Here is a 10,380-nt window from a genome sequence, read left to right on the forward strand (position 1 = left end):
TGTGTGGTTTGTCCAAAGGTGGGGGCATAAAAAATATCCCCAAAGTAAGTGCTGGCTTGGAGAGAATGGGGTTTTCCCCACTGCACTGGGGCCATGATTGTATGTACTGAAGGAGCTAGAGTACATACACTGCAAAAGTTACTACTCTGTGGGTATGCAGGCCCTTGGGGACACAGAGGCCAAGTTAAGGATGCCAACGTGGGCTGCCCTGGAAAAGTTCATGATGCCAGGGTTTTCTGTGAGTCAGGCGTCTCCCTTCACGGAGAGGCCGGAACATTAGCCCAAATGACAATGTCATAAATGGAATCACTGTTCCCATGGTTATTCTAGGGGAGCCCATGTACCCCCTTTTGCCTGGGCTTATAACAGTATCACTGATCACAGACAGCTATGGCAAAGGGAGGTTTAATTATCTTTCAATGTGTAGAATGGTTGTTGAATGAATGTGTTTGTCACGATTTGAAATCCTCAAAGCCTGAGTCTGAGTTTAGGCTTATATTGCAGTATAGACATTCCCTAAGACCAATGTGTCTGACCCAAACAGATTAGTGGCTATCAAAATAAAATAAATGATGTGAATGCTTTGTGTTGACACAACTCTTGCATACAGCAACAACAAAACCAAATCAATGTTCAAACAAAAGCATCGGGTAGGCATGGAGGAAATGCTACTCGTGACATATAAAAGTGCCAGTCCTTTTTCCTGAGCACCTTGGGTAAAATTTCCAAAATGTCTAGCTGACTTAGAAGCATAAATCTCATTGACTTTCACTGACACACAGATTATCCCCATTTACGTCCTTCTGAAGGGGAACGCAGGCTCTGAAGTCACTTTGCCTTTTGAAAATTTACCATTGAATTGTACTTTAATCCTTAGGCCTCTGATCCAAATGAATGCGCAAGAACTAATTGAAGAATGACGAGAGTTTTATTTTGTGCTAGCCACTGAGGGTACGTCTACACAGCAGCCAATAACATTCAACATAAGCAATTGCATTTACAAGTGACACTACTTACAATCAAACCTTGATTCATCTACACGCTCGTGCCTGAAGGTTGAGGTTATTTAAGCGGGTATTGCTAGTGGGGCTAGTTAGCATCGCCAGGAGTGAAATTGTAAGTCGTGTTTAAATGTCATTCCATAGTTCCAGGTTGACGTATAAGCTGCCTTTGAGCTTCAATAGTGAGGTGACAGTTCACGAACGCCAAGACAGAACACCATGCAAGTGTGCAGTCCACTTTAGGCGAGAGGAACATCTTTTTTTGCAGACAGTCGCCACAGTAATTACATCGCTCATGCGTGTCTGCACTTTGCTCCTTGTGTCGGCGGTGCTTGACCTTACCAGGAGCCCTTGCACTGTTTGCACTGCCAGCGTGGGGCATTGTTGGAGGGATCCTGAAAGCCAATAACAGTTGACATAAGGAACACACTGTCTACATTGACACTAACTACATCAGCCTTGACTCAACTCCGCTTGTGGAGGTGGGGTTATTAAGTCGGCGTAGTGGGGCAGTTACATCGGCAGGAGCGAAATTTAAGAGTAAACGCTTCCATAGTTAGGTCGACGTAAGATGCCTTGCGTCAGCCTAACTTTGTAGTGGAGACCAGGCCTCAGTAGTCAATGGTCATGATGTTTACACTGTCTTAACAAGCACCATAGCATTGAATTCCCTCCTGAGGGCACTTTCAAAGCTGGGATCATTAGCAGCAGCCTCAGTGGAGATCCCAAGAGCTGCCTGAGTCAACGTGAGGCTGCTTTCCCCTATAAACCCTGGAAGGCTCCAGAGCAGGAGGCACGGAGGCCCCTTGTAATATACACGGGTGTGTGCATCAGGCAAGAAATCAAAAGCCGCCCCAGTGCAGCAGTAGAAGGTAGGTGTCTTTGCAGAGTGAACAAAGGCTTGTCCATATTGGGGCAGTGGTGCACCACAGTGGAGTGTTAATTCTAAAGTTCCCCAATGTGTTGTGCACAAAGGATCTTTCAGTGGGCGTCGGCAAGAGTCTACATGAGCCAGTTCACTTGCCAGACGTTGGTGCCCTTTAGAAATCCCATTGCTCTTGAGTGCACTACCCAGCCCGATAGACAAACTCTGAGAGCAGGAGAAAGAGGGGAGCAGCATGGAAGTGGAAACCAGATCCCCAAACCAACTCAGCATTGACACGGAGGTCGCCGCTTCTTGCTGAGGATTAAAGGTAAATCTGAACCTTCCTGGGGTTTGTCCACACAGGGAGTCAGCGCATGAAAAACTAGGGTGGAAATCTACAGTGCGGTAGGTTGCTGTGCACTAAGGGGCCATGCAGACCCTGCTATCACACACTACAAGTCCCCATGTGGATTTTGCCCTAGTGCTGTTTGAAATGGGGGTAGGTCAATACGCACCAGGGAATGTTTAGTGCACTGGAGCAGGGTCCACACAGTGTGTTAGTATGCTGCAGGCTGGTGCTCTGGAGATTCACACCCCAGCTTCCCAGGATCTAACTCTCCATTTAGACAAGCACTTGGTCAGATCCTGGGGATCTCACATAGGGAAGAAACAGTGCAGTAGTGGGAAGGAGCACAGCCGGAGCTGTCTCTCAGGCACACACCGTAGCTGTGCATATCCTGCTCCCTTTCACTTACTATTCTGCCTTTGATATGTCTCATTCCCCCTCTCCCCTCCCAACAGGGCTGAACTGCAGCACTGCCGAGTGTGGCTGGGAGCACTGAGTTCCAGCTGTTCTGCTGCACTTGGGATGCTGCACAAAATCCAGGCCCAGACACACTCACTCTTCAGCTGGGCTGCAGAGTGCACCTGGGGTAGAGGGTGTCTCAGGGTGCCAAGGAGGGGAGGAAAAGGAGAGGAGTCTGTATGTGCCTGCTCGGGACATTCCCTTTGTGCATGGGGCAGGGCACTGGGCAGAGGGAGTTTCCCAGCTGCGCTGCTAGTCAAGTTCCTGCTCTCAGTGTCTCAGGCATTAGCATGAGGAGAGCACGCTCACGCCCTGCTCTGTTGGTGCTGACATGCAGGATTCTGACCTGCACCTACTGTCTCAGAGCTGGGAGAAGAGAGGAGAAAGCGTCTCTTCTTTTCCCATTTACTGCATGGGGCTGGGTACGGAGCAGAGGGTGAGAAGAGAAGCAGATGCATGGATGGGCAGAGTTTAATGGGGCTGGGAATTTCAGGGGGGTCAAGTGACGAACTCCCCTAGATTTTTGAACAGTGTCTAATTTCCTTAGGTCCCTTTGAATATCCCAGCCTCAGAAAAGACTCAGGGAGTTTCACTGAAAGAGGAGATGAACAAGATGGGACGTGTGAGAGGTTAAGGACTAATGAATGGAACAGAGAAACTCCATCAGGTGCACCTACAAATCAAGAGTGACCCAATCAACTTAACAGACAGCACCTTTAGCACTCAGACATGAAACAATTTTCTCTTTACACAATGTGTCGTTGTCTCCTGGAACTCATTATCATAACAGATCATTGAGTAATTCAGGAAACTGAATAATGTGGCAAGCTATAGCTCTGGATGGTTTTGGGTAGGGGGCTAACCTGGGATGTTGGACATGTGAGGTCAATTCTCTGTTCTCCAGCAGGCTTCCTGGGGCCCTTTGGGGGAATTGCTTAGTCCAGATCTTAAAGGCCTTGAGGCACCAAATGATGTAAATGGGCACCAAGTGGAATGCTGAAAAGCATTTAAGCAGGTTCTCCATCTGTACAATGGGCACAGAAACCTTTTCCAATCTCACTGTGGTATTGTGAGGATAAATACATTAAGGCAGTGGCCCCCAACCTTTTTGTGGCCAGTAGCACATTCATGTTTTCAGAAGAGTGTGATGGACACCAACAATTTTTCAAGGTTTATTTTGAATTTGTACATTAAATAATATGAAAAACATCATATTTAATATTCTTCCCACTCTGGGTTGAAATAATACATACATTGTCTCTTATTTGAACCACTCATCTTGGAGCAAAATATTAAAAAAATAATAAATTACAAAGCACAAGAAAACAGCAGTATCAGTGCAGGAAGAATACTCACATACAGGACCAGCTCCAGGCACCAGTGGAGCAAGCAGATGCCTGGCAGGGGCCCTGGCATCTCTTCCCTGATGGGCACTAGACGGGCCTCGGAGTTCTTTGTGCCCAGCAGGCACAGGGCTGCAGCTTCTCTGCAGCCCCAGAGTTCTCTGTGCCCGGCAGGCGCAGGACCGCAACTTCTCTTCTTGAAGCCGGAGAGAAGCCGCGTCCCCGCACCTGCCGGGGACAGAGAGCACCGGTGTCCGCAGCCCTGGAGTTCTCTGTCTCCGGCAGGCATAGAGCCAGAAGAAGCCACAGCCCTGTGCCTCCTGGGGAGAGAGAGAAGCAGCCCCCGCAGCCCTGGAGTTCTCTGTCCCCAGCAACCACAGGGCCGTGACTTCTTTCCGCTGCTGAGCACTAGGCAGGGGCACATAAATGCCCCAATGGGCGCCATGGGGCCACAGGCACCGCGTTGGGGACCACTGCATTAAGGACTGTGAGGTGCTCAGATACTACGATTTTGCTCGGTCTGTAACCAGCGCATTTCCATTGTTCTGGGTATTTGGGAATAGTCACTGAGTGAAGGCTGATTAAGGACTTTAGACCATGCAGTGTGCTACTAGGAAAACAATTGAACTACAAAGGCTCTGTCTGTCTGACTACTCAGAATTTACAGCTCCTGGCTCTGACATCACCTGGGCAGCTGTAAAATGGGATAATCTCTGGCAGAAGTTAATATTGCAAAAAACAGTTTGGGAGATCAGAATTAGACCTCAAAGATTTATTCATGTGAGGAAAGGCTGTGAAATCGTTCTTCTTAAAGCCATTCCTGTACTCTCTCTTACTGCCGCTGACCATTTTTAGTGTGGGCTAAAACTTACCAGTGGCTAGCATCCTTTGAGGAACAGCAGATCCTTTGTGGCTCTGCATAGCTTGAATTAAGGTCCTGATTCAGCAAAGCCCTCAGGACCTGATTTTTAAAGCTATTTAGGGGTTGCTAAGCTCAGTATTGCAACAACGCCTGATTGAGCAGAATAAATTCCATTTTCAAAAGGGATTTAGGCATGGAGGCATCTAAATCCCATTGGATGTCAATAGAATGTAGAGTTCTCGGTGCTACATCTGGGAAAATAAGATTTAGGTTTGGGCATTGTGATGCTGTGTGCTGCAGCACCTAAATAACTTTAAAAATCTGGCCTTAAGGCACATTGGTTGCCTAAGAACTTTAGAAAATCCCACTAGGCACCTATCTGCAACTTTGGGTGCGTAAATGCCTCTGGATGTCTGTCCTTCTGCACTTGCTTAAGCTGATGGGATGTTTGTGCCTTTGAAAGTCTCATCTCTGAGTTTTAGTGTTTTTCTTTGTACCTAGATGCACCTCATAGACAAAGCAGAAGAGGACAATCGCACGATCATCACAGAATTCATCCTCCTGGGATTCTGGAATCTTCCTGAACTGCAGATCTTTCTTTTCCTGGTTTTCCTGGTGATCTACATTATGACCATGTCTGGGAACATCCTCATCGTTGCGCTAGTTGTGGCTGATCAGCACCTTCACACCCCCATGTACTTCTTTCTGGGGAACTTGTCCTGCTTGGAGACCTGCTATACCTTGACCATCCTGCCCAGGTTACTGGTCAGTCTCCTGACTGGAGACAGAAGCATTTCTGTCAGTGGCTGTTTTGCACAGTTTTATTGCTTTGTTTGTTTGATAACTACAGAATGTTATCTCCTAGCAGTGATGTCTTATGATCGGTATCTAACGATATGCAAACCCCTGCGTTATGCAGCCCTAATGAATGGCAGATTGTGCTGCCAGCTAGCAGCAGGGTCTTGGATAAGCGGATTTCTAACTTGTGTAATAATGATTTGGTTTATGTTGCAATTAATATTCTGTGGCCCCAGTGAAATTGAACATTTCTTTTGTGATTTTTCTCCAATGCTAAAACTCTCCTGCAGTGACACCAGCATGATCACACTGATTAGTTTCATTCTTGCCTCCATAAATACACCTTGCCCATTTCTATTAACTGTGACGTCCTATGCTTGTATCATGGCTACTATCCTGAGAATCCCTTCCACTACCGGGAGACAAAAGGCCTTTTCCACCTGCTCCTCTCACCTCATTGTGGTTACACTTTTCTATGGGACCTTAATGACTGTGTATCTGCTACCAAAAACCAATACACTGAAAGTCCTGAACAAAGTGTTCTCTGTCTTCTACACAGTCCTGACTCCCATGCTCAACCCCCTCATTTACAGCCTGCGAAACAAAGAGGTGAAGGAAGCCCTGAGAAAAGTCTTCAGTTAATATATGTTGCTCAAATGAATTCAGATGGAGTCAATGATCTGTGAAGGAATCTATCTGGCTTAACAAACAAGAACTTTTACATCTTGTAGGGCCCAAGCTCACAGTGATGGGAACTGCTTTGGAGAACGTGAGGACATGCTACATTTTGGGTTGATGACATTCCCATTCATGGCTAAAGCTGATACTTGCTACTGCCTGAATTGGAAACCTGACTGTCTTGCGCTCTACACTCCACATGTTGACATTTGAGATTTCAGATACGTGTTTCCTCTATTTCTCTGCTCTCTCTGAGTTGGGAAAATACCACATTCTACTTGGCACTGGCCTCAGATCCCTGTGGGTGGAATTAGCTGGTTCAAATATTTTCTGTCTCCTTGATGTCCTGGATTCCCAAAAGCTCCATAACTTTATATCTGAGAAGATTGTACTGGTCTTCCCATTTGTTGTACTGTGTGTTGTCTTGCAAATGGTAGAAGGGGTGTAAGGGTGTGCCTATACTGCAATGTAAGCCTAGGGTGTGTGGGACTTGAACCTGTAGGCTCAGTGAGTATAAACCAAGGTTCGAGCGTCCACACTGAATATCAACACTTGATTTAGAATTTCCTGACTTGGGCCTCACACTAGTGCTCAGGCATCTACGCTCCACTATGCAGCCCTAAGTCAAACCAGTCTGTGCCAGGTCTTCAGCTGGCTAAAGAGAGAGCCTCTCCACACCCCAGGATACTTGAAAGAAACTGGAACAAAGGACAGCGACTGCAAGGGGTGTGAGCGATTGCTGGACCCAGGCTAAAAGGAGATTAGTCTGTAAAAGAGAGCATTCTGGAACTGGTCAGGGTCTTATCTGCTTTTAATTTGATTAGACATAGATTTGCACATTTTATTTTATTTTGCTTGGTGACTTTTCTTTGTTCTATCTGTTACTACTTGGAACCATTTAAATCCTACTTTCTGTATTTAATAAAATCACTTTTTATGTATTAATACTTGGGGAGAGCAAACAACTGTGCATATCTCTCCATCAGTGTTATAGAGGGAGAACAAAGTATTAGTTTACCCTGCAAAAGGTTTATACAGGGTAAAATGGATTTATTTGGGTCTAGACCCCATTGGGAGTTTTACATCTGAGTACTCAAGAAAAGCACACTTCTGTTAGCTGCTTTCAAGTAAACATGCAGCTTTGGGGCAAGTAATTCAGACCCTCAGTCTTTGTTGGAGCAGACAGGAATGACTGGCTCGGCAAGACAGGGTAGTGGAGTCCCGAGCTGGTAGGGAAAGCAGGAAAAGAAGTAGTCTTTGCACCCAGGTCGCAGTTCCCATGGGGGTTTCTGTGATTCAACCCATCACAGTCAGCATTTGAAGCACTTGTCTTGCATGTGCTTTCACTCCTGTTTCAGGCAATGGGGAGAGCTTCCATGAGGCGCTGGTGGAGGTTTCGGGGGCATTTTCTGAGCTGCAGAAGAAGGCACCTGTTGGAGGAGGATGAGGATGATGCAGACCTGGCAGACTCAAACGGGCTGATGCTGCTCATGGCTCTCGGGAGAGCCGCTGATGCCCCCTGTGTAGACCGTTGCTTCTGCAGCAGGGCCACAAGCACAGAATGGTGGGACCCAATTGTCATGCAGACTTGGGATGACCAGACCTTGCTCATGAAGAACGATACATTTCTGAAGCCTTGTTAGCAGCTTGCCCGGACCCTTCAGCACCACGACACATACGCGAGGGAAGCGATTCCTGTTCAAATGTAGGTTTTTATACCCCAGACTCCTACAGGTCCATTGCTAACCAGTTTGGAGTTGGACAGTCGACTGGAAGGTGAAGTGGTGGCTGAGGTTTTTGAGGCAGTCAGGTGTGTGGTTTATCCAAAGGTGGGGGCATAAAAAATATCTCCAAAGTAAGTGCTGGCTTGGAGAGAATGGGGTTTCCCCACTTCACTGGGGCCATGATTGTATGTACTCAAGGAGCCGGAGTACAGACACTGCAAAAGGTTCTACTCCATAGGTATGTAGACTCTTGGGGACACAGAGGCCAAGTTAAGGATGCCAACGTGGGCTGCCCTGGAAAAGTTCATGATTCCAGAGTTTTCTGTCAGTCAGGTGTCTCCGTCATGGACAGCCTGGAACACTATTCCAAATGACAATGTCGTAAGTGGAATCACTGTTCCCATGGTTATTCTAGGAGACCCCATGTTCCCTTTTTTGCCTGGGCTTATGAAACAGTATCCTGATCACAGAAGCTTTGGCGAAAGGAGGCTTAATTATCTTCTCAATAGGTGTAGAATGATGGTTGAATGTGTGTTGTCAGATTGAAATCCTCAAGCCTGTGTATGAGTTTGGGCTTAGATTGCAGTGTAGACATTCCCTAAGACTCAGTGCATCAGATCCAAAACAGATTAGTGGCTATAAAAATAAAATAAATGATGTGAATGATTTGTGTTGACACAACCTCATTCCTACAGCAGCAGCAACAACAAAATTGATGTCAAATAAGAAAGCAGCAGGTAGGTGTGGAGGAAATGATACTCATGACATATTTGAAAAGTGCCAGCATCTTTCATCCTGAAGCACATTGGGTAAAGTTTCCAAAACTGTCTAGCTGACTTAGAAGCATAAATCTCATTGGCTTTCAATGAGACACAGATTCCCCTGTCCTTAGGTCCTTCTGAAAGGGGAGCTCTGGCTCTGAAGTCACTTTGGTGCTTTTGAAAATTCTACCCATTGAATAGTACTTTAATCCTTAGGCCTCTGATTCAAATTAATACACAGGAACTAACTGAAGGCATGACAGAGTTGAGCCATTGAAGGTCATCTACATGGCAGCTGAAGGTGAGCCTTTCAGCCTGGGTAGGCAGACGCATGCTAGCAGTATGGACGTTGTAAGCTGGGGCCAAGCCTCAGTGACTAGCCTGAACCTCTGCTGAGGTGAGGGATGTCATTATGACCTGGACCAAATCTTCTTATGGTTTAGTTAAAAAACTTATTCTAACTGATGCATTGACATCCCCTTCTATTCACATAACTGTCAGGATGAGTTAATCAGAAACCCCCTCCCTAAGACAAACAGTGTGTGAACCTGCCCAAGAATTTGGACTGAGTGGGCAGAAGAGTTTGGCTGGGCATGGGTGTGAGAGAATAGAGAGGAGAGAGAACACAAGGAAGCCAAGCAGTAGCCCAGTGCAAGTATGGAAAAAGTGAGAGTTTGGGTGACATGAGCTGGTGAATGAGACTTTGGGTGGTAAGCAAAGAAGCTGCTTCTTTTGTTCTTGGTTCCTCATGCATTCAGAGAAGACGGACTTTGTACATTCCTTGTCAATAAATGAGATTGGATCAAAGAAAATATCAGACTCCATCAATTTCTACTTCCAACTGAGACATCCCTATGGCTCCAAACTGTGACTAGCCACTCGGGTCAAAAAGGGATAACAATATGCAGTCTCTCCCCGGCATGGAGATACACACTGTGTGTGGAGACGTCTGAACCCTAATGCCCTCAGCATCTAGTCAGGGTCGTCTTGTTTTTGCAGCAGAATAGCTGAGAGTGTCTAAGTGTTTGTGTCTCTCTATGATTCCTAGAGAAAAACAACCTGTTGCACAGAGTAATAGGAATTATCCTTATTGCCATGATAACTCTGGTTATTCTTGTTAGCCATACAAATGTCCAGACCCACTTTCACTACCACAGTCTAATCACACATCATGGGACAAGGTATTTATTGGTTCAGAATTTGCCATCTTTTAATTGTATTGTATGTCCCTATGATGTTTCTTGCAGTGCCTGGTATTGTGCAGCACCCACTGACACCTCCCCTTAGCATGGGAAAGCCAAGTCTGTGCCTGCCAGGGATCAGCTCCCTGAATATTATTGTGATTTTTGGTGGAAGGGGCCATCTATCACAAAGGCAGGCTTACTTGGGTGGCAAGAGAGACTGGAGTGTCCAAGGGGACTGTCTGCGACTCCATGTTAAGGCGATTGTAGTGCTTGAGGAGGTCCCACTTGATACTTGGTTGGTGAAATCCAAGTCTAGACCTCACAGTCAATGGAGGGGCTGTGCCCTGCTTCTGAACAGT

At 46.4% G+C, this 10,380-nt stretch overlaps 1 protein-coding gene across 1 annotated transcript; it reads left to right on the forward strand.

Moving 5' to 3' along the window:
- The first annotated feature begins 5,377 nt into the window (after positions 1 to 5,377).
- Positions 5,378 to 6,316, forward strand: LOC116836602 (olfactory receptor 6B1-like). The gene has a single exon (XM_032800292.1). The coding sequence runs from the start codon at positions 5,378 to 5,380 to the stop codon at positions 6,314 to 6,316; it is 939 nt and encodes a 312-aa protein (XP_032656183.1).
- Positions 6,317 to 10,380: the final 4,064 nt, after the last annotated feature.

The sequence above is a fragment of the Chelonoidis abingdonii genome, chromosome 25, assembly GCF_003597395.2.
Source record: "Chelonoidis abingdonii isolate Lonesome George chromosome 25, CheloAbing_2.0, whole genome shotgun sequence".
In the NCBI taxonomy this organism is placed as follows: Eukaryota; Metazoa; Chordata; order Testudines; family Testudinidae; genus Chelonoidis; species Chelonoidis abingdonii.